Source organism: Mus musculus, chromosome 17, assembly GCF_000001635.26.
Source record: "Mus musculus strain C57BL/6J chromosome 17, GRCm38.p6 C57BL/6J".
NCBI classification, from domain to species: domain Eukaryota; kingdom Metazoa; phylum Chordata; class Mammalia; order Rodentia; family Muridae; genus Mus; species Mus musculus.
In genome coordinates, this window is record NC_000083.6 from 22,336,372 (window position 1) to 22,361,428 (window position 25,057).

Genomic DNA, 25,057 nt, shown 5'->3' on the forward strand with positions numbered 1-25,057 from the left:
GATTTCTGAGTTGGAGGCCAGCCTGGTCTACAAAGTGAGTTCCAGGGCAGCCAGGGCTATACAGAGAAACCCTGTCTCAAAAAAGAGAAAAACCAAAAAAAAAAAAAAAATCAAAATTGAAGGGGAAAAAAGGTATTACATTGTCACAAGAATCTTATCAGCACTTCAAATAACACAACAGAAAGGCTTTTCATGGGGTTCATGCAAAGATCTGACAAAATGGTCACAACATCTCTCAAAAAGGGATGCTAGCCACCTCTCTCAGTTTGGATGCCAAAGAATATTTTCTTTCTACTCAACCCTCAGAAAGTGCTAATGTTGGAGGTTCAGGTGATGTGGTTGATGGGAACCTCTCTCCCAGGAAAATCCTCTTGGCAATGTTCCTTAAAAAGATGAAGTGGTAGTAATTGTCCTGTTTCTCTTTGAGACTCTAAGGAATGAGTCAGTTCTGCATGTGGCAAAAGGCCAGATGAGATTGGAAAATTTTCATCTCTGGAGGGTAGACTTTTTTTTTAATATCACTCTCTTTGAATATATTTTAACACATAACCTATTCAATGTGTATACTGTTTAGAAGAATATATTTGTGTGTTACAGCTTCAATCACTCAAGGGGTTAGACATAGGGCATGGTGATCACTTAGGCTGTCATTGTACCTTTTCTGAAACAAAACAAAACAAAACAAAACAGAAAGTTGCATAAATTCAGGTTCTAAGGCTGTGTTTCAAATAAATAAAAAATAAATTAATATTACTCAAAACCCAACTTTCCAAGGATTTCTCAATTTCATCTGCATGCCAATTATTGAATCTTGTTTCAGTATTAAATGTTCTCAGATGTATATATTATCAATCTGTAAATTATTTGACAAAAATAATTTAAATCTGATGAATTTCTTGTGGTATATATATTGTGTTAAGCTACACCAGGACCGGCTACCACAATGGTCTCTAATATTTTCCCATGGGTAGCATTGTACTGAGGATTATTAGAGTTGAGCTGAATCACGTGGTATTGAGTTAAGAGTCACATAGTGACACAATCCAGATGATTTTGACTGTCACTGACAACCTTGAAGCCATAGTTTCATTTGTTCTTGGTAGAACTTTTTCTCAATCTTCTTGAATTCAAGAGGAAACAGCCTTACCTCTCAGACCCCTAAAGCTTCTACAATTCTGTGTGGAGGCATTTTAATTTAAAATTACTGTTATGGCAGTAAAGCAGGAGATTTGAGCACAGTATTCCTTATTTTAGTTAACACAATTGTGGTCTAATACAGTGTTTCTAACATTTCTAATACTACAGCACTATCATAAAATCCAAAGTATACTAATGCAGGTGGATTCACCTAGAGACAAAGAAATGATGTTCCACTAAGATTATAGGAAATACATGTTTTCCTAAGGTCTTGTGTAACCTGTTACAAGTTCATAATACCCACAAAGGAGTTGCTATCGATAGGTTGAAAAATATTGGTCTAGTATTAATTTTATGTTACAATTATGGAGAAAATAGTAATGGGTTCAACACGTTGTATGAGAGACATTTTCTACAGAGATGCAACACACATATCCATCCACCAATCCCAAGTTGAAACTGAAAACAACCAAGTCCAACTTGTTCAATCAATATTTATTACAGTTATATACAGGACTATGGGGAAGGAGTTGGTGATCAGAGCCCAAGGGACTCAAAGACACTTGCTATCCTGAAACTTGAAACCAGCATGATACAGATTTTGAATACACTGAGGGCAAACTGTATCTGTAGGAATACTGGCATGAAGAGCATTCCATTTTGGTGGCTCAGTTTATCAAACCCTCTTTTAACAAATATGATTTTTCTGAGTTTCTTCATTTGAGTTAAACATACAGAATGCTATTGGTGTCACTATCTATTTTGAGAAGTGTATTATCCACCATAATCAGATTTCCTCTGTAATGGATTATTTCCGTCTCCACAAAAGTGTTACAGATTCTTGTGGCTTCTCTTCTTTGTCTTCATTATGGAACATTTGATAGTAAACATTTTGAAAATTTTTCTTCATTGTCACATTTTCAGTCATTCTCCAGCATAAATGCTTTATAGTTTCTATGATTTGAACACTACTTAGGTGCTTTCACAAGATCTTAATATTCATAATTAACTCTAGTGTGGAGCCTAAAGTGTTGCAAAGAATTCCACTTGGGTAAAATACATGCCACATGTTTTCCAGCAGAAACTACTTTTCAGGTAAAGCTCTTTCCTCATGTTACATTTGTGAGGTTTCTCTCCCGTATGAATTCTCTGATGTACTGTCAGAGATGAGCTAACAGTAAAGGATTTAAACATTTATATTTGAAAGGACACTCTCCTGTATATATTGTTTGATGAGTTTTAACATGATCTTTTTTGAAGGGTTTGTGTCATTTGTTTCATTTGTAAATATGCTCTAATGTGTGCATTTTCTGATGAGTCCTAAGACTACATTTATATCTAAAGAATTCATTACATTCATTACATTTATAAGGTTTCTCTCCTGTATGAATTCTCTGATGAATACTAAGACTGTATTTATGAACAAAGCACTTGTCACATTCACTACATTTATAAGGTTTCTGTCCTGTATGAATTCTCTGATGATTTCTAAGATCACCTTTGTGATTAAAGATTTTGTCACATCCACTACATCTATAAGGCTTCTCTTCTGTATGAATTATTTGATGAATACTAAGACTGCGTTTGTGGGTAAAGCATTTGTCACATTCACTACATTTGTAAGGCTTCTCTCCTGTATGAATTCTTTGATGACTTCTAAGACTGCGTTTGTGGGTAAAGCATTTGTCACATTCACTACATTTATAAGGTTTCTCTCCTGTATGAATTCTCTGATGACTTCTAAGATCACCTTTGTGAGTGAAGCATTTTTCACATTTGCCACATTTATACGGTTTTTCCCCTGTATGAATTCTCTGATGAATAGTAAGACTACATTTTTGGGTAAAGCATTTGTCACATTCACTGCATTTATAAGGCTTCTCTCCTGTATGAATTCTCTGATGAATTATAAGATGGCCTTTCTGGGTAAAAGATTTGTCACATTCGATACATTTGTATGGTTTCTCTCCTGTATGAATTCTCTGATGAATTCTTAGGTCAGTTTTAAAGGTAAAGCATTTGTCACATTCAGTACATTTGTAAGGTTTCTCTCCTGTATGAATTTTCTTATGAGTACTATGACTGCATTTTTGGGAAAAGCATTTGTCACATTGACTACATCTGTAAGGTTTCTCTCCTGTATGAATTATCTGATGTTGTCTAAGCTTGCATTTCTTGGTGAAGCATCTGGAACATTCACTACATCTGTAAGGTTTCTTTCCACTATTGGTTTGTTTCAGCCCGAGTATTTGTTTAGAGTCAAAAACCTTATCAAGCACTGTCCCATTGTGTTCTTTCTTTCCTATGTGGATTCCTTGATTTAGACCAATGATAGAACACAAATTTAAACAGTTTACACAGTTTTTATATTTGCAAGGTTCTCTGGTGTTTCCAGTTTCATGTCTGTTTACATCTGATGACTTAACATGTGTATCCCTGAAGTTATCTTGGTAAAGTACACTTTGGGTGTATTCATAAATATCTTTGCCACGATCATTACATTTACAAGACTTCTTTTGGATATTTACATGCTTGTGGAAAATATGCTGTGTGTCTTGATCCAAGACATTCTCATATTTAGGACACACACAATGATTCTCTGGAAAAAAAAAGGTGCAATTAGAGATGATAGGGATTGATGGATAAGTAAGACAATAGCACATGTTTCCTGACATTTTCTAATATAATTTGGTGATTCTCAAGGATAGGGCTCAAAAGTAGTCTTTTTCACAATTATTTCATGGATGCTTAGAACAACCTTAAAGCTCATCTATTAACAAATGAAAGGACATGATAACAGCCTCAAAACCCTTATATACACAGTATATTTTGCAGAAGGTAGAAAAAAGCCTGACAGGAAATAACTTTGAGAAAGGAGCCCACTAAAATATCATGTCATCAACTATTTCTCTATTTTCTTGTTGAAGTTTTATGATCGTGACACTGTGTAAGTTTGGTCAGCTACAAATTCATTATGTAATTCACATTGGCATGGAATTCACAATACAAAGACCATCCTGTATCAGGACTAAACATAGATTACATGTAAAAATGTTGAGATAACAACAAAATTCTCAAACCAACAGCTCTTTTCCATTTAAAACAATCTCCATTTTTAAAATTCATAAATAAGTGAAGACTTTAATTCAGTAGTAAAATTAAAATATTCCAATTATTATGTGTGTAGCAATATATTTTCTTACTGTGAATATTCAATTTTTTTTTGGAAATCGGAAGTTTTGATTAAAAGTAGACAATAAGTTTGGAGAGACTACCGAGCATATAACACTGATTCCTCTTCAAAAGAATGTAGAGAAATGTAAAAGAAAAACAATGAAAAGTTTGTAACTAGAATTTCCTTCATTCTGGGAGTTTTTAGATTTTTCAGAGAGATAACAAACACACAATAGGTAAATTCAAAAAATGTATCAGAAATTCTACAAGAAGAGTATTCTTACCCACAAAAAACAGATTGTTGTAATTCTCCAACATAACATCCATGTACAATGCCCTCTGAGCACAGTCAAGACATTCCCATTCCTCCTGTGAGAAGTCCACAGCCACGTCCTTGAATGTTAACTGACCCTGTAATGGAAAAATACCTGTTTCCTGGACAAAAGTGATTTCCTAGGTAAAACCTCCTAAAGAATTCAAGATAATTTGTGATAAAGTTGAGTCATGGTAAATATTTAAGGACAAACAACATCTTCTAGAAATGCTGTAAAAATGTGTCATAAGGTATGCACTGCTGCTCCTTCATAGGCAATTTATAGAAAGATATACTATATTGATTACATTCATAAGGTCTTCTGCTTCATTAACTTTCTAATGTTTTATAAGACGTTAGCATCAGATGAAGGTTTTGCCACCATCACTTCATTTAAAAATCTGTCTGTACTTTGGGTTCTATAATCCAAAGTTGTTTCCCAGTGCACATAACTATACAACAGATTTCTAATCCCAATTCTCTGAAATACGATGCACTCTTCTGAGCCCTACAGGCTGAAGGAATACACAGCACATATGCACACATTCGGCCAAATATACCAACAAACATTAAATAAAATTGAAAATTAATTTTAATAAATGATGCAAAATAGTCTCTATTGTATTTTCTATTTCTCTGAAACAGGATTACAGGATTGTAATCAGCAAAGTTTTAGGGAATATAACATACACATTTCTTGTCTAGATTCAGGAGTGTAGCTTTATGAAGTATGGGTTGCTATGAAACAGAATCCCAGTGTCACATCACAGATGGTCAAATTCCAATGAATAAAACTGTACTTCTAAATTTTACAGCTCTCACTCTTGCTCAACTATGGACACTTTATCAATCCTATCTGTAGTAGGGGCTCACATGACTCTATTTTAAAATTCTCAGTTGATATCCTGAGACCTAGGAACAATGCTGTACCCTTACTAGGACAAAGATGTACAACACGAAATGCAGAATTATTGGATGAATTAAGAATCACATTTTTTTCTTTAAACATTAAATCAGTGAACCCAGTCAACATTCCAAAGGATACACAGAATGAAATACTTTATGAAGTTATTTTATGAGGCTATATTCATAACAGTAAAATAAAAAAGCCAGTATTAGACAGCATAGAATTATTGAAAGTTTTATCAAAGTTGACATATGCAGTACAGATAATATCAAGGTCATTAATTACATATGTTTTTTTACTACATAATAATTAGGTATGTGTGTGTAAATAAATGGCACATGTGACAATGCATTCAACTAAAGTAGAATCATTTTTTGATCAAATTGAGTTTTTTAATTGAGAATTATAGTAATTCTTCTTGAATTTTAAAAACATTATTACTCATGAGATTGACTTAACTGAAAATTGTAATTTTAACTTTATCTTCTCTCTCACTCTCTTTTTTTTTCCCTTTTCGAGACAGAGTTTCTCTGTGTAGCCCTGACTTAATCTTCTTTTGTTTCTACACACATTGTAGCTCACTATCATGTTTAACCTCAGTCCCAAGGGCTGGATGCTAAACTCAGGATTTGGGGGCATATGGTATCATTCAATGTACATAAAAATATGAAGATAAACACTTAGGTATTCAAATAAAATATTATTGTAAAGAAATATTGCCACAGTCCTTCAGTTTTCCCCTATGTAATACATAGACTGGAGGAGAGAAAAACATAGGGTGGATGGAACATTCATTTTGCTGAAGAAGAGAACAAATTAAGAGGGACATTCATGTATGCTTAAAATGTGATGGCTTATGCATAGTACCAAGATAATATTTTCCAGAAAATTCTTACTAATATATGGCATGTGCTGTAATATAAAGGCACACACAGTAGTGCTTATATTACTCCTAAAAAATGAAACAAAAGGGAAGAAGAAAACAATCATCTGTATATTGAGAACTGAGCACACTGAGCACTAGGCAGTGTCTCTCCTGAGACAAAGATTTCAAGTGTCAACAAACCCAAGATGACTATGTGACATAAAATGTTCAAAAGAGATACCAGAATACTACAACCTGCATCTCCTCACAAACACATCAATCCTACGGTAAGAGAAAGACACATATTCCGTTCATCATCTATGTCTCTAGGGAGCCGAAATGTTTTCTATCAAGTTTCATTCAAGACAGTGAATAGTCTTCTAATTCGACAATTCCATAAATTCTATTCTTCCATACATTTCTCAGTAACATCAATGTCCATGTATTTGCAGATCTACATTCACATTGCTGTTGAAGGTTGTTTCTGGAAACCTGACTATTCCTGAAATGCAGTTTAAGTGGCACAGGAGATCTGTCCCCAGAAATAATAAATGACACAAGTCCATCCAATGAAGAAATTAACCATCAATATATTCTTTGAGCATCAATTACAATACATTCTCTTTCAGAACCGCAGGCCATTGATCCTTGAACATTTATGTCCACACAGCATAAAATCCAGTAAAAATATAATTGGACATATCTGTACTTGTCCCATTATAAGTGAAAAAGAACTAAAGATATAATTTTTATTATTGGGGGAGAACAAAGATAAATGAGAAAAAACAAACACTATAGATAACATTACAAGTTGCGAATGGTTTAAATAATGAGAGGAGTTTTCAAAAAAAAAATATGGACAGGACACTGACCTGGGGAGCATTTACCAGGGAAACATCCATTCTTCTTATTGTTCTTCTCCAAGTCTGTGTCAGGAAAATAAACTGGAAGTTTTATTGAAATTTCACATCAAGGTTTCCAAAATTAAAAGCTAAAATTAATACAACTCTGTTATGGACAGTGGTAAAACATAAACACAAAAATCAAATGATACCAGAAATCTTGCCAACATTCCTAGAGACATATTTAATATGACAAAAAAAGGACTACAATCTCAGTCATTTTTCAAACCTCAGCAGGTACCAGGCACAAATATAGAATATATGTATACCTGCTGCAAGAAAACTACTACTCAGGGTTATTACTAGGAACTTATGATTCAAGAACTAGAACCAGAGGCAAATGGCTAGTCGGGCCCTAAGATGGATGCCTAGCATTAAATAAAGTTTCATTAGTTATCACACAAGAATATAACATCTGACCCATTGGTCATGTTTTATTTCAAGCTACACGGCAGATACAGTACATAGATTCTATCTGCAAATATCATGTTTTGTTCAAATTAATAAATCATCAGGTTGACTTACAGGTATTTTCATCATCATTTAACCTTTACATTGTTTGTGAGGTAAAATCTGTATTTCCTATTTACTCTTCTTTCAATGTGGACCTCTTTTCTAAATCATATGTATACCACTTTGTGAGAATACTGTTAACTTCAAACAAACACAAATACATTTCTTGGCAGAACATTACAATTACATGTCTTTAAGTGGAATGTCCATGTGCTAACTCTTCTAAGACAGTGGTTCTCCACCTTTTTAATACAGAACCAGGAACTCTTAAATTATCTACATGTAGGAGTCCCACTTGTAGATTGATATGGGAGTGGTATATCAGTTTCTAAAACCATCAGTAATATATGTAGTATAGAAGTCTTAGGTGTGACCTCTGTGAAAGGGTCAATTGACCTCCAAGGAGTCATGAGCCACAGGTTGGAAACAACTGTTCCAACCAATGTCAAGGCAGAATCATCAAGAAGCTGGCATGGGAGAAACTCTCTGATGGTTGCTAAGTATGAAAGAATGTGCAGAGATAAAGTGCATCATTTCAGATTATGCCCTTGGGATGATTCATTCATTACGTCAGATCCGTCAAAATCCTATCACTGTTGAAAACATCTTCCTGGACATGCATGTCTATATCTTGGTATTGTTCCAGGCAGTTCTCAGGTTTCCAATTAGCAATAAATATGACTCCAGTGAGACCCTTCAGTTCCTGGCTATTAATGGATTTCATGTATGATGATAACCCTTGTAGTTCTACCTGAAAGTTAAGAATGTGTAAATGAGACTCCTGTCATTTATACCTATACCTATACATCCACATGCAGGTATACAAATATATGTATAGTTACATACATATGTATAAGTTTTTGCATAAGTTTCAAAAATAAGGACTAATTATGAATATTGAAATACTATTACTATACAAAGTTGTCATGACCATATATATAGTATATATGCAGCTCTTTTTATGTATTAAGTTGACCTTATTTCTGTCATATCATATAGTTGTCTATACATTTAACAGATAGTTGGAAGGTCTCTTTCTATGCCACTGTTCAAGCAGTTTAGTGTGACAATGGGAAATAGCAGATGGATGACATGGTGTGGAGTCATACAAAATTAAAGAGAATTGAAAAGGAAAAAGATGATTTTCTAGAGCCAAGTGAATATCAATGTTTTATGTCATAAAACCATGCCAGGCAATGAGCAAGTGCTGACACACAGTTTCCACGAACAATGTCTGAGGACTGGACAGACTCAGCAATGAATTCTCCAGTTTGTTCAGAAAAACCTGTAATAATGCTACACGGAGAATATTGCACACAAAGCTGGCTTTACCTTGATATAAAAAGGAGACAAGTTAAAAAAAAACATTTTCAAAAAAAAATCATGGACTAGTTGAAAGGATGTACATTGACAAAGAGATTCTCTCTAATGGATCCAGAAAGGGAACTCAACTTGATTTTATGACAAGGATGCAAAACTGTTTCAGTACCCACATACCAAATAATTTAAAGCACAAAATATGTAAAAATCAGGGACAGAAGCCACACAACTATGTCAGTATATCCATGAAAGACATGGGGCAAAACAGCACATTGACTCAATATGAAAGCACTGAAGAAAGAATGTGAGAACAGAAGGAATATAACTCATCAAGATAGTAGCCAACAACCTAAATCTGTCCTTACAAAATTTGAAGACAGATGTCATTATTGTACTATACAAAGCATGACAAGGATAGGTAGGCTATGCCTCAACACTAATTCATCACAGTGCAACAGTGCTTACAAAGAGAAAGTAAGACATATAACACTTTCAATGTGTTAAATAAGAGAATGAGGCAGATGTGTTTCCCCAAATTTAATAATTTGGGAAACATAATTCTTTAATTCAAAAGCTACAAATATTCCACAAGAAAGCTCAAATCTGATAATTCTTTTTTTTTCTTTTTTTTTTTTTTTTGGTTTTTCGAGACAGGGTTTCTCTGTATAGCCCTGGCTGTCCTGGAACTCACTTTGTAGACCAGGCTGGCCTCGAACTCAGAAATCCGCCTGCCTCTGCCTCCCAAGTGCTGGGATTAAAGGTGTGCGCCACCATGCCCGGCTGATAATACTCTTAATAAGCTATATAAAGCTACAAGAAAATATCACTTGGTTTTATACATCCCCAGCAAAAATGCTGAGAAGTCAGCAGACTACTCATTGTCTAAAAATGTATTGGATATCCTGGTGTAGCATTCATATTGTTAAAAGGACTCTGTAGGTTGCTGGGCAAAGAGAATCATCTGTCGCTCTCCTCAGATGCTGATTCCTAGTGCTGCAACACCATCCTGTCCAGTAATGTATGCCCACCAGATGAATATGGCCAAGATTTTTGTAAATGAGAGAAGCCTTTCTGGTTTGAACTAAGGTTAGCCCATAAAGAAAATTCATAGCTGGCACTAGATGCCAGCTAAAAGTCAATGACTGGAAAAATCACAGGTCCAGGATGGGAATCTATGACTGATGTACTCCTACATGCCAGAATACTGGAATTTCCTTGAAATTCTTTTACTTAAAACATAGCCTGGTGTTCCTGAAAGCCTAAATCAGACAAACATGGTTTGTAATAGGAAACTCATTTCAGAGACTGCTGGGAAGTAAGACTGAATGAAGTAGGGTGAAGGGGAAGGTTATAAGAGCTTAAGGAAGGGGAGTGAGTTATACAAATCCACTATTATATACCATGGTGGTTGGAACTATGAATACATGACAGTTTGGCTATCCATCCAAAACCTGCCTCCAAATATAAATGAAATACAAGAAGGAGAGATGGGATGAAAACATGAGTAACAGGGTATGGGACAGAAAAGTCAAGAGAGGGTCTTTCCCAGGGGCCCTATGTGGCACTGTGTGTCTGTGCGGGGGGCAGGGGTCACTTACTCATGAAAAAAGTGCCCACACCCTTCTCTTGTGTTCAGAACAATGTAGCTGCCTAGGTCCCACGTGGAATGTGTGCGAGAGTGAGAATGTCATTCAATGTGTTGGGTTACAATGCACTTCACATTTGAACAGTATAGAAGAGTTTGTTGGGTTTGACTTTGAGCACATTACCATGGAACCTTTAATCCAACTTATTGTATTAATGCAGGTGCTGGATAACAGCATTTTCCTATATTATAAATTATTCCACAATTAGGGTAGTTCCTCATAAAAGCTACTGCTATGTACCTAACCACATCATCAATATGATAACTCTTTTGTCACACTCCAATGGACATGGGATGTTCTCCACTCTGAGTCCCATGTACACAAACAATTTTATTTATTATATACAGATTCATTCCTAACACTCCCAATGTTGATATACAGTGTTAGCTGACCTGTCACATATCCAGGATCCATATTTAGTCTCACATTAGTTATAACTCTATATTCATTTCTGTACTGTTATTTTGACTGCTTTTCAATACCTCCAGATTGTTTACAGTTCCTTTTTAAAAGTAAGGTTTATTAATTTTAATTTTATTTACAGGTGTATCTTTATGTTCATGTAGTGCTGAGGACCAGACTCATTTGAAGAGGGGTTCCTCAGGAAGTGATGTGTGGGAGCAGTGGAAGAAAACAACTCAAAATCAGTGATGGCTGCAAGCTGACAGCTCTATTTTCTGTTCGAGATGGCCCTCTAGACAGCTCTTTGCCTGAGATAACTCTCTGTTCAAGAGGGCTCTCTGCTTGAGACAGCTTTGTTTAAAAAAAAAAAAAAAAAGGGGGGGGGGGCTGGTGAGATGGCTCAGTGGGTAAGAGCACCCGACTGTTCTTCTGAAGGTCCGAAGTTCAAATCCCAGCAACCACATGGTGGCTCACAACCATCTGTAATGAGATCTGACTCCCTTTTCTGGAGTGTCTGAAGACAGCTACAGTGTACTTACATGTAATAAATAAATAAATTAAAAAAAAAAAAAAACAAACCCAAAACCCTAAAAGCTCTCTGGCTAGCTTATGGGTTATCTGACCAAAGTCAGAAATCCCACCAGAAAAAAAATCAAAAAAGAGCTATGTTAGGTCTCAAAACAGTTCTCTCTAGGTATCTTTCTCTAGGCAGTTCTGTCCATGTAGCTCTCTCTTGCAGACCAAACCCAGTCTTTTATTTGCATGAGCTACTTCCTTAGGAATTTAAAGGTGTGTACCACCATGCCTGGACCTAAACTTATTTTGTCTCAGGCTCACCTTAAATTCAGAAATCTCCCGCCTTCAAACAATGAGCTTAACTGGGTGGGATCCCACCCTGAGATCATCACCTCACTCCCTGCTCCTTTGATATTTGAACCATGAACACCCCCCCACCTTTCACTATTTCTTCCTTTTACTGACACATTAGTGCAGCTGCCTCTGTTCTTTCGAGTTCATGAAGCCCCTAATACAGTTCATATTTAAGCCTTAAATTGAGAAATCCTGTTCATATTTTCTTGAACTTGTGTTTTCGGAGTTCCTTCCCACAGCTTTAAGAGCTGTCCTGAAGGTCACAGCATTTAAAATTTTGCAGAGAAATATTAAACATATTCTCACCTCCTGGACTCATGCTGTTTCTAATTATCATGGAGTCACTAAACTTGGTAGGGAGAACATCCCCCAAAACTTTGACAGAAAGAACATTTCCCGAAGGAGGAACATGAAACAAAATATACAAACAAGCCCCACGCTTACAGCAATTGTCAGCACTTGTGGAGGGCCATACCCTACTGGCTTTGCTCTAGGGACAGGAAACCATGTCACACCATCCCTTCCAGGGCCATACAGGACTCAGAAATGTAGGTCTCTGCATGCCATGTACACAGAGCCTACAGAAGGTCAAAGAGGGTTGGATGACATGTGGATAAATATAAAGTTCCAAGGAAAAAGAACCTGAAAACTGGAAGAACTACTGAGCTATATATATCTTGCTCTTAATTGTGCCTAATTACCTGCTATAGAGACCTAAATTAAAGAACAGTGAGACAAATTTCATGGAGCACCAAGGACCTTTTCTTAGAGTGCCAGGTAACTGAAGACAATCAGACAGAAGTGAGATAACAAAGACACATGGAAACGTTTGGCAACAAGAGACACTGGTTGGGATGGATACTTGTCCACAATTATTTGCCCCAGGGCTGAAAAAGGTGAAAAGCAGTCAACCTGAAGTAGTATGTACAAAGATAATAGTAAGGACATGCAGATGCTTATATTGAAGTTTCCTCTAACAGTGACTAAGGACTGCACAGATTAGCATGGAATTCTCCTGATACTGTGAAAAGGAGAATATTTCCTAAAACACAAAGAAAAGGAACACGAGAAATTCATCATACAAAAGAGGCTTTACCTCAATTTCAAAAGCAGAGAGCTCAAACAATTATTTGCAAAAACAAATCATCAACCAGTTGTCAGGATATACACAGACACATAGCTTGTCTATAAATTCCATGGAAATGGAAGGAAAGCTGAGTTAACACCAGAATGTAAGACTCTTTCAACATCTACAAACTAATGAATGTGAGAAACAAAACATGTAGAAGCAGTGAGAGAAGAAAAATGATATCAATAGATTCATGAAAGCCCTTTGTGTGTTAAGACATTTGCCTAGTATAAAAATCTCAAGAATGTGAGAACAGAAGGAACATGCCTCCGAATATGAAGAAAAGGGAAGCACAGCTAAAGAAAACAGTACAGTAAAAAGGGCAATGGGAACTCTTCATCTCGACTCCGGACTAACTCAACACAGTGTTATAAGTGAGTACATATTTCAAGGACTGAGGAAAATTTCAAGGGATCAATATAGCAGATTCAGGGAGCAAGTGGACCTTCTTGAGAAAAAAAAAAAAGCAAAGCAAAGATTAAATCACTCATACTGTCTACAAATATCTTGTACTCCCTGGTAGTAGCACTCATATTAGATATACTATAAGTTGGGGCAAAACTCTCACCTGTTAATCAACTAAGAGCCCTGGATGGTAAAGAGACAGGAGACTGTAGCAAAGAATCCAGATATGCTAGAGGGATTGAGCAAGGGATGAGATGGGTCTCAAGTGATAATAGAAAGAGAACATGAATTTAATTTTGTCCTATTTTATTTCATTAATGATTCTGGAACTTTTCAATGAGAAAACTGTAGATATGGTAACATGGATTTCTCATATTAGGCTGTACAGTAAGCAGTCAGTTGCTCTCATTTGATTAGTTTTGAATCTCTGAAATAACTGTTGCTCATTGAAACAAAGTTTCTTTGACCCCAACTGAAAGTAGCAACACACTAGCTATGAATGTAGTAGAACACATCAGATTTTCTTCTAAGTCCCATTACATTCCTTCTCATTAGCTTTTGGCCATGTTTCCTGTGTAACCCTTTGTTTTATTTTGTCTTTTAAAAATTGTGAATATGGAGATATGAAGAAGCATTATGGAACTGTAACTGGGTAACTGGAGCTGAAGAAGATGTGGTGAATTTGATCAAACACATGATGCATTCATAACTGAAATTCTCCAAACAATAAAAACCAATGTTTATCACTGACTTGACATTTATTTCTTCAGTTTGGTCATTGGTAATCATTTATCCAGGCTCCATACTTAACTCGCATGCTAGCAGACACCTCCAAATTCTTTCCTGTGCTGTTTAACTTGAATCATTATGTACCTCCAGATTGCTACTGTTTCTTTTTCTTAAGATTTATGTATTTTAATTTGATGTGTATGGGTATTTGCCTGTAGGTAAGTGTGCATTTCTTAGCAGTGACTGTAGTGGCCATAAGAGGCCAATACATCCTTTAGAATCTGAGTTACAGAAGAGTTTTATATCCCCATGATTATATTTGGAACTGATCCTGGATACTGCAAGAACAACAAGTGTTCTTAAATGCTGGGTCAACTCTATAGCTCGTTGTTCATTGTTCCTTAATTAGGTATTGTGGAGACTTAAATCAATGAACAGTGAGAGAATTCATAGGCTACTTTCTTAAAGCATAACCCTGAATGCCAGCTCATAAAATTTGATAATAATAGGCAATGGTTCTAATAGACATATGTCCATAATAATGTGGCTGAGGGCTTCTAGTGTAATAATAAGTCAGTCAATGTAAAACAGTAATTAGAAAGCTATTAGTAAGTTTGTGTAGAAGTTCATGAAATAAAGACTCAAAGACATTCCAATGAGTCAAGGACACCGACTTGGTTCTGTGAAGAGACAAATTATCTGAGGAAGAATTTTCCCCTACCCCGACTAAAAAAGTGGATTCCCAATAAATAGAGGTAGAGCTGAAGCTGGAACATTGTAATGTATGCCAATGACATCAGTGATACATTATGGAGTGCTGTGGAAAGTTACACACACACACACACACACACACACACACACACTGGAGAAATAGGCAAGCTTTTAGAAACAACAAAACAATTCAACCTTTAAGTTATAACCTAGAAAAGGCATTAAGCATGGTGAGACTGATGGAGGAAGCATCTGCTCTACCAATGTCTGAGGAATCGACAGATTTAGCATAGAATTCTCCTTTTCTTTAGACAAATCTTATACTAGTAACACAAGAAGAATTATCAGGGTCAGGTAACCAGCACCTGGCTAGGGACCAGGTTGGAATGGTGGATTTTCTTATGACCTAGGCCTGGATCTAGCAGTTCTCCTAGACCTGACAATTGGTTCCAGTCATGTGGATCCCCTAAACACTTTCAAGCCAGGTGCTTTATCTTCCTTAATTACTTTTGTAGAGTCTACCCAGCTATTTTCTTTTCCCTGTCACTCTCCTAGTTCCTGAGATTTAACCCTGCCCCGTAGAGAAAAGTCCTTCCCACTCATTATCAGGCCTCCTGCCACACAACTACAGCTTTCTGGACAGCTTTCTAGCTATGCTGAACCCACTCTATACAGCATTCCCAGCCTACATTTGCTACCAGCCTACACCTGAAGCGGATTGAGCAGGATGCTGCTGCACCTGATATCTGAGCATCACAGTGAGTTCTGAACCCCTCAGATAAAAAGATAGGCAGCTGAAGTTCTAAGCTAGGAATACAAGCCTCCTGAGCTAAAAAATCACACAGCAAAAGACAACCAAAATTCTAAATTCAGATTTCTTTTGTTCCCATTCCTAACACAGAATACTAAAAATAAAACAAGATGTACTGGAATCAAATCATAACCATGGCAGTATCCCCTAAAAAGAACAACTTAAGAGATATCCAAAATTCAAACCTCTGAGTCATGAAGAACATAACTGCAAGCAAAATAACTGAATGGAACAAAACCATGAGCACACAGCTGAAGGAAGTAGGGATAATGAAGGATAAGAAAACTGACTTGAAGTAAATAGGCAAAAACACTGAAAGGAAATCCAAACTGAGATGAAACAAAATATGAAAAATATAAAGAGATAAGGAAAGGAATAGAATACCAGGTTTGAAAACAAGATAGAAAAGCAGAAAGATTCAGTCAAAAAAATGATTAATTAAAATAAAATGTTCCATGAAAATAGCACTTGAAGTTAAAGTTGCAATTCCAGCTGCGCTTTCTTCACTTGTATGAAATATCTTAAATTTCTGACAGAGTAATTTATTCTGAAGAGCCTTCGGGGAAGCTGAATTCCTTCTCTGTGAAAATTAAGTAACACTAAAAACACCTTTTTTTATTCTTCCCTCACAGACATTCACTACTACAAGTAAAATATCTGTTAGCAATATTGACTTAGAGGAAGATACTTCAGAAACTCAGGATTTTGATAGGATATAGGTGTCTCAAAAGTCAGTGGTTTCTCAGCACACTGCCCACAGTCTAAGGGTGAATTCATCCTGCCCTGTACCACTTTCACCACTAGATGGCAAGATTGTGGTTGTGCAGTCAGAAACAAGTTTGTCTTCTTGGAAGCACACTAAATTTGCTCTAATAGGAAGCACAGAAAAATCCACTTTTAAAACTCAAAGTTTTGTGTAAAAGCTTGTGGCTGTCTAAGATGCCAAAATAAACAGTGTATTTTGTCACATCCTTAAAGAATTCAGTTACACAATGGTTAAAAAAACACATGGAAAGTGAATAACTCTATTGAATGGAAACGGGTCAAGACAGAAGAAAGAAACTAAATGGAGAGATTTCTTCCTAGCAACTTACCACCACTACTGAAAATTCTCTCTCACACAAAAATAATCACATCCAAGAATGTAGACAGTAAGAAATTATAAAATGCAGGGCTGAAATTGATAAAACAGACATGTAGAGAAGAAGACTATGAATCAGTGAAGACAAAAAATTGGTTCTGTAACAAAAATCAACACGATAGATAAACCCCTACCCAAACCAAAAGGTAGAGAAAGAATAGAGACAAAATGGAGACAAAACCACAGACACCAAGGAAATCCAGAGAATCATAAGACATACTTTAAAAACCCCTCCTCCAACAAACTGGAAACATATAAATGAAATGGATAACTTTTATGCATAGGTACCACATTCCAAAGTGAATAAAACGTTTGATAAGGAAAAATACACATATTTAATCCATATCGAAATAGAAGCAGTCATTAAGTCCTCACCCCGGGGGAAAAAAGGTCAGGGCAAGATGGTTTCAGCTTAAAATCCCATTACTTTCAAAGAACAATTAAAATTAATACTCCTCAAACTATTCCATGAGACATAAACAGAAAGAACATTGCCTAATTCTTTTTATGAGACCACAATTACCCTGATACCCAAAACACATAAAGACAAAATTACATAAAGACCATTACAGACCAATTACTCTTATTAACATACTTGCAAAAATGGTCATAAAATACTTGCAAAGAGAATCTAAGAACACATCAAAATATCAACAAACATGACCTATAGGTTTTGTCCCGGACATGTAGGTGGAGTTTAATAGAGAAAACACAATAAATACAAAATAAAGTGAAAGAAAAAAATGCCATGATCTTCGTATTCTACATAGAAATGGTTTGCGACAAAATATAACACCCTTTAACCATAAAATTCCTGGAGATATAAGAGACACATGGATATACCTAAATATAATACAGGCAATTTACAGGACGTCTTGAAGGAAGAAATGAACAGAAATTCAAAGCAATTGTACTAAAATCAGAAACAAGAAGAGGCTGTCTACTCTCTCCATATCTATTCAACATAGTACTTGCAGTCTTAGTATGAGCAATAAGACAATGAAGATCAAGATACAACTTGGAAAGAAGTCAAAGTATCCATATTTACAAATAATATGGAAGTATCCATAAATGACCAAAGAGCCCCACCAGGGAACTTCTATATCTGAAAATCACTTTTCAAAAAGTTGCTGAAAACAAAATTAATGCATAAAATTCAAAAGGTCTACACATACACAAAAAACAATCAGGAAAAGAACAGCCTTTACAATATCCTTGAATAAAATAAAATATGTTGGTTGTACGTGTATGCTAGAAATTGAAAGACTTAAATGATAAAATCTTTAATTCTTTGAAGAAAGAAATTGAAGAAGATATTAGAAGGTGGAAAGATCTCCCATGCTCAGGGATAAGGAGAATTAACATAGTGAACATGGCCATCCTACCAAAAGAAATAGAGATTTCAATGCATTCCTCATACAAATTTGAACATAGTTTCCACAGATCTTGAATGGATAATTTCACCATTATATACTCAAACAAACAAACACCAAAAAGAAAAAAAACAAAACAAAAAAACCACAGGATAGCAACAAAAATCCTGAATGATAACTGAAATCCTGGGGGTCTCACAGTTTGCAATTTCAAGTTTCCTACAGAATTACACTATAAAAACCTCATAGTATGGCATAAAAAATAGATACCCTGATCAATGAAATTGAATTGAAGGCCAACACATAAATACATATGGACATATGATTTTTGATTTAAAAAAAAAAAGCCAGAAATACATACTGAAAAAGGATAGTATCTTCAAAACATGGTGCTGGTCTAACTGGATGTCTGCATCTAGAAGAATACAAATGGAACCGTATTTGTCACCCAGTACAAAACTCAGGTGCCAGTGGATAAAAGACCTCAATATAAAACCAGACACACTGATAGAAGAAAGAGTGGGAAAAAGAACGGATATGTTGTCACAGGAGATGTTATTAAAAACAACAACAAGCAAATAAACAAAAAACCCACCAATACCACAATCACTAAGGACAACAATTAATAAATGGGATCTCATGAAACTGAAGTTTCTTTAAGGCACAGGGCCCCATCATTTGGATAAAGCAGCAGCCTATACAATGGGAAAAAAATTACCAATTCCACATCTAATAGAGAATGCACAAAATATATTAACAACTCAAGAAACTAGATGTGAAAAAAAATCCAAAACAACCAAATAATCAAAAATTTAAAAGTCATAAAATCTAAACAGATTTCTAGATGGAGGAAACTCAAATGGCTAAGAAACCCTTAATAAAAGGTTCAACACCCTTTGCATTAAGGGAAATGCAAATCAAAACTACTTTGAGATTCATTCCATCTTATACTTGTTGGAATGGGTAACATCAATAACAACGGTGACAGCTCAAGTTGGAGAGAATGTGGAACAATAAAAAAATTTCTCCATTGCTGGTGGGACTGCAAAATTCTAGTCATTATGGAAATCAGTGTGGCAGTTCCTCAAACTGAAGTGAATAAAACTACTTCAAGATTCAGCCATTCCTGTAACTCTAGGGCATATAGCCAAAGGACACTCCAACCTTCCAAGGATCCTTGTTCAACCACACTCATTGTAGCTTTATTTATAATAGCCAGAAACTGGAAACAACAAAGATGTCCAGGAACAAAACAATGAATAAAGCAAATGTGGTACATTTACACAATGGAGTATTATGCATGTGTTTTTTTTTTTTAAAGACATAATGTGAAGGGTGTTGGTTTCCTAACTTCTTTCTCAGCTCATGTATTATCTGTATATAGAAAGGCAGTTGATTTCTTTCAGTTAATTTTATACCCAGCCACAATGCAGAAGTTGTTTATCAACTTTAGGAGTTCACTGGTAGAATTTTGGGGGTCATTAATGTATACTATCATACCATCCGCAAATAGTGATACCTTGACTTCTTCCTTTCCAATTTGTATCTCCTTGATCTTCTATTGATGCCTTACTGCTCTAGCTAGAATTTCAAGTATTATGTGGAACAGACAGAGAACAAATGGGCAGCGTCGTCTTGTCCCTGATTTTAGTGAGATTGCTTCAAAATTCCCTCCATTTAATTCGATGTTGGCTATTGGTTTATTGTATATTGCTTTCATTATGTTTAGATATCTGCCTTGAATTCCTGATTGCTCCAAGTCTTTTACCATGAAGGGGTATTGTATTTTGTCAAAGAATTGTTCAGCATCTAAAGAGATGATCATATCATGTTTTCCTTTGAGTTTGTTTACATAGTAGATGATGTTCATGGACTTTTGTATAATGAACCATCCCTGTATCCCTGGAGAGAAGCCTACTTGATCATGGTGAATAATCGTTTTGATGTGTTTACGAGAATTTTACTATTTTTGTGTTAATGTTCATAAGCAAAACTGTTCTGAAGTTCTCTTTCTTTGTGTGGTTAAGGTATCAGAGTAACTGTGACCTCATAGAATGAATTAGGTAGTGTTCCTTCTGTATCTATTTTGTGGAATAGTTTAAGGAACACTGGTATTAGCTCTTCTTTGAAGGCCAGGTAGAATTCTGCACTAAAACCATCTGGCCCTGGGCTTTTTTTGGTGGATAGGATTTGAAAACTGCTTCTACTTCCTTAGGGGTTATGGGACTATTTAGTTTACCTGATCTGTATTTAACTTTGGTATGTAGTATCTGTCTTGAAAATCATCCATTTCATCTAGATTTTCCAGTTTTGTAGAGTATAGGCTTTTGTAGTAAGAATATTTTATCAGTTTCTGTTGTTATGTCTCTCTTTATCTCTTTATGTTGTTATGTCTTCTGATTTTGTTAGCAAGGCCTTTGTTGACATGGCCTCCAGGAGAGATAGGGATACGCCCTGGTACTCTGTTGTACAGGGGGAAACCCTGTTTCGAAATGAATGTCAGATGCAGGCTAGGAAAAGTAAATTATATAATCAACAAATAGGATTACCACAAGCCCCTCACCCACTTTCAATTAGTAAACTAGAATTATGACCAGCTGTTCAGCCAAGGTGACTTCTCCACAGAGATTCACAGGCATTACTCCTTGCCAGCTATGAGTAGGCTCACTTATACACACTCTAGGCCTGGGACCATTTAGGCCCCTTGTCCATAGGGCCTGGAGAGGCTGGTTCACTAATGTTCCTAAAACAAAATTCAACTGAGATTCTCCTGGATACTATTCTGAGGGTGCTAGCCAGTTTGACAGAAAAATAACAGATGCTAGAGCCAAAGCGATGCTCCTAAAAAGGCTTATCTAGGAAAAAGTTAAGCACAAACAAACATATGTAAAGAAAAATCACAGACCAGCTGCCATTTTACAGATACGAGTACTGTTTCTTAAGTTATACTGAAATGGTAGGAAAGCTGAGTTCACACCAAGAGTATAAGAGTTTCAACATTTACAACTAATTGATGTCAGAGACCCAAGATGTAGATGCAGTGGGAGAAGAAAAATGACTATGTCAATAGATACATGAAAGCCTTGTGGTAAAATATGACATATATTCAGTACAACAGCTCCAAAGAATGTGAGGACAGAAGGAACATACCTCAGAATAATAAAGACAAAGTTAAAACAAAAAGTACAAAAAAAAGGAAACTGTAATTATTCTACTCTAATCAGGAATAACTTAACACACTACATCAACTAGTCCATAATTCAAGAAAAAAAAAGTCAACAAAAAGGAATATCGCAGACACTATTGCACATGCCAGCAAGATTTTGCTGAAAGGACCCTGATATAGCTGTCTCATGTGAGGCTATGCCTGGCAAATACAAAAGTGGTTGCTCACATTCATCTACAGGATGGAACACAGGGCCCCTAATGAAGGAGCTAGAGAAAGTATCCAAGGAACTGAAGGGGTCTGCAACCCTACAGGTGGAACAAATATATGAACTAACCAGTACCCCCAGAGCTCGTGTCTCTAGCTGCATATGTAGCAGAAGATGGTCTAGTCGGCCATCAATGGGAGGAGAGGCCCCTTGGTCTTGCTAACTTTACATGCCCCAGTACAGGGGAACACCAGGGCCAAGAAGTGTGAGTGGGTGGGTAGAGGAGCAGGGCGGGCCGGTGGGGGGGAGGGTATAGGGGACTTTTGGGATAGCATTTGAAATATAAATGAAGAAAATATCTAATAAAAAATTGAGGGAAAAAAAGGAAGATCAATGGGCCTTACAAGGGATTTCAATTTGCTACATGTTCTAATGTCTTGGTTCATACTCATAGCCAGGTTCTGCTTTTAGTCTGGATTAAAGACTCTTTATTTTCAATGGGCAACAGTCATTTCAGAGTCTCAAAACTAACCAAATACTGAGAATAGCCAACTGCTTCCTGTGCAGCCTATAACTGGAAATCTACCTTAAAATATACAATATTATTCACAGTGAAACTGTCTAGACTCCTTAATTAAAGAGACACTGACAAATGCAATTTCATGTCTTATACTCTTTCTACTATCACCTGACACCCACACCATACCTTGCTCAATCCCTCAAACATACCTGGATCCTTGGCTACAGTCTCCTCTGTCTTCATCACCCAGGGCTCTTAGTTCTCATTCACAGGTGAGCAGAACTGGCTGAGCAGTGGGAGACCTGCATGTGGGAAAGAGATTCTTCAGAAAGCACCGGGAACGTTTCATGGAACAAAACTGATAGATGCTCACACCTGCCAAAAGGATAGACATAAAGGAAAGAGAAAATATGACAAAATTCTCTTTATTTTAAGGATTTCCTTTAAACTATGAGATGTGGGGCCCATTTCCATACACAGTTCACACTCAGAGTTGTTTTTCCCTTAACTCTGAAGAGGAGCAAGGGAGACTGCAAGAAAATTATTCTGACCTACATACAACATTCATACTGTTGCACTCCTCCTAAGTGAGGTCTCTGAACAAAATCCTGAGTGCAGGGTCTAGGCATTTCTACTTCTGCAAGAAGTCCACAGTCAACCAATCATGAAATGAAAACAAATCAGTTAAGCCACATGTGCATGGACACAGTGCTTTTTTTCTAATGTAAATGAGCAATCATAATTATTCAAAAAGGGCTAATTTTGTGTTAATTAATATTGAGTTTTCTAGCTAAAAAAATAGATTAGCAAGATCTAATTCACTTACCGCATGCATACCAGGCTGGCCAAGACCTTATTAGGTCTCAAAGAAACTCCGGATAAACTGCTAACTCAGGTGCCCATTAACATAACTAATAGGAAGGAAAGAGAAAATATAACATATTTGTGAAATCAGCTAAATCTACCTAGATTAGAATATATTAAAAGCAAATTTATTGGGAAGCTGGTCTTGGTTTAGTTCACTGGTCCCAGTGATTAATGCTGGGAGAGTTGCCATAGGAGGCGAGGGGGGGAAGGGCATGCGAAAAATAACAGGCTTCTAGAAATAAGAAAAGGAGAAGGAGGAATAGAAGAAAGAGGAGAAAGAGAAGGAGGAGGAGGAGTGTTGTGGGAAATATTAAAAAACAAACTGGCATGTTTCGGCACTTGTGTCTCTGCCCAGGTGGCCTGGCCTGCCATGCACTGGCGTGCAATGGTCAACCTGTTTTTAGCTCTTGGAGACTCTGATTCCAAGCTCCACAATCTTGCAACCCAGCTCTCTAGGTTCCCACTGGCAGGTTGTTACCACAGCAACCCTGTGCTTTAAGTCCCCCACATCGTTTGTGGTACACATCTGGCAAACCCTCGCTTTGCTGCTGTACCTTTCTTTCTTGAACCCATGCAAGCCACTATGTGAAGGATAATGCAACACAAACTTAATTCAGAAACAATAGTAACTCAATCTCTGGGCACAACCCTGAAAACCTAATCTTGTAAGCCTTGTACTCTTATTCTTCTAGTGGTTGATCCTTGTGGATCTGCCATGATACTGGGACACTCAAGCAGCTACATCTTACCCATATGCTGTCTTGGTTCCAAAAGGACCCGACTCTCTCTTGTTTACTCTCTTCCTATGTCCAACCTGAAAGTCCCATGTACTCACCCAGTGATTGGCTCCTATATTCATTAGGGGACTGGTTCACAAGAACAGGCCCATCCACAGTAGAGGAGGAAGAGGAAGAAGAAGAGGAGGAAGAGAGATAGAGACCAAAACGTTTGGATTATATAGGGAGGCACCTCTAGTGGAAGGGCAACCAGGACCCTGGGCTGAAAAGTTAGGATTGAGGGCAGGGCCTCTCAGGTTGGTAGAACCCTGAGGTCAGGTCTGCTTTGATATTTAAAATATGCACCTCAGTCCATTGTCCTGGCATCCAAAACCAAACAGTATCAAAGGAGACAACTTTGGCTAGGTGCTTTCTTGGCTCCCGCTTCTTCTCTTGCCCCCTATTCTCTCTTCCCTTCTCTTCCTTTGTCCAACTCCACCTCTCTCTTTCCAATCACATCCTGGTTAAGTCTGGACCCTTACTTTCTGAGTCAGTCAAGTCTGCCCTGGTTCCTCTTTTTACTTCTACCTACAAAGCCCTCTGAGGATGCCTATTTCCCAGGCCATAAGCCACTCTCTCCTGAGTAGGCAAATGATGGGTCAAGGGAGTTAAGAAATCTAAGTTCGAGAAGCTTTGTAACTGCTGTTACAAAGAGAACCCCGTGTGCAAACTACAGTACTGCAAATGTTCTACGACACTATTTTCGGAAATCATTCTGGTAACCATAAGATAAATGAAAACAAACAAACAAACAAACAAAGCACGATACACCCAGTTCATAGGATCTCAAACCTCCTGACAATGATAAAAATCCACAGCATAATTGTGAGCGCGGCGTCCTTAAGAGCAACTGCAGAAAACAAGCCCCTGCTCCGCTCCAGCCCATTTCCCAGCCCCGCAGCTCCTCTGACCTGGAAGGTTCCAGGGCCGCCGGGCTGCGGTGCCCCCGGCTGCGCGGCTGATGGCTGACTCTCCCAGGTCAGCACAGGAAACCGCATCTGAGGAGAGTTACGGCCTTCGAAAAGAACCAGGCCAGGGTAAGTCGCCCGCAGTGGGAGTAGAGACAACTTGGCTCCAACAGGTACCTAAGGGGACGCGGTTCCCAGTCTCTGGCCACGATCTTTGGAGCGGCTCCCCTAGCCCCGCCCAGGACACCACGGTTCCGGTCACGT

General features: G+C 37.0%; 1 protein-coding gene across 10 annotated transcripts; it reads right to left on the reverse strand.

Annotated features, from left to right (window-relative positions):
* Positions 1-1,611: 1,611 nt before the first annotated feature.
* Positions 1,612-25,057, reverse strand: Zfp944 (zinc finger protein 944). Of its 10 annotated transcripts, none has more exons than NM_001355280.1 (7): positions 24,797-25,029; positions 23,069-23,153; positions 22,452-22,544; positions 18,710-18,763; positions 7,269-7,340; positions 4,596-4,722; positions 1,612-3,736 (listed from the first exon to the last, which is right to left on the reverse strand). In NM_001355280.1, exons 5-7 carry the CDS (start codon positions 7,296-7,298, stop codon positions 2,415-2,417), a joined length of 1,479 nt encoding a protein of 492 aa, NP_001342209.1. In that variant the 5' UTR covers positions 7,299-7,340; positions 18,710-18,763; positions 22,452-22,544; positions 23,069-23,153; positions 24,797-25,029; the 3' UTR covers positions 1,612-2,414. The 10 variants fall into 10 exon arrangements, with proteins under 10 accessions (NP_001342209.1, XP_030105697.1, XP_030105694.1 ...); XM_030249837.1 differs by having other exon boundaries at positions 7,269-7,322; positions 24,797-25,023; XM_030249834.1 differs by having other exon boundaries at positions 7,269-7,322; positions 22,452-22,617; positions 24,797-24,963.

What these genes read in the sequence shown, in the direction of transcription:
- Zfp944 (XM_030249838.1), bottom strand. Translation starts at nt 7,298, where the DNA reads ATGGATGTTTCCCTGGTAAATGCTCCCCAG. An exon ending in CCCTGGTAAATGCTCCCCAG is followed by an intron (nt 4,723 to 7,268) that starts GTCAGTGTCCTG and finishes TTTCCATTACAG; the next exon opens with GGTCAGTTAACATTCAAGGA. An exon ending in CAACAATCTGTTTTTTGTGG is followed by an intron (nt 3,737 to 4,595) that starts GTAAGAATACTC and finishes TTTTTTTTCCAG; the next exon opens with AGAATCATTGTGTGTGTCCT.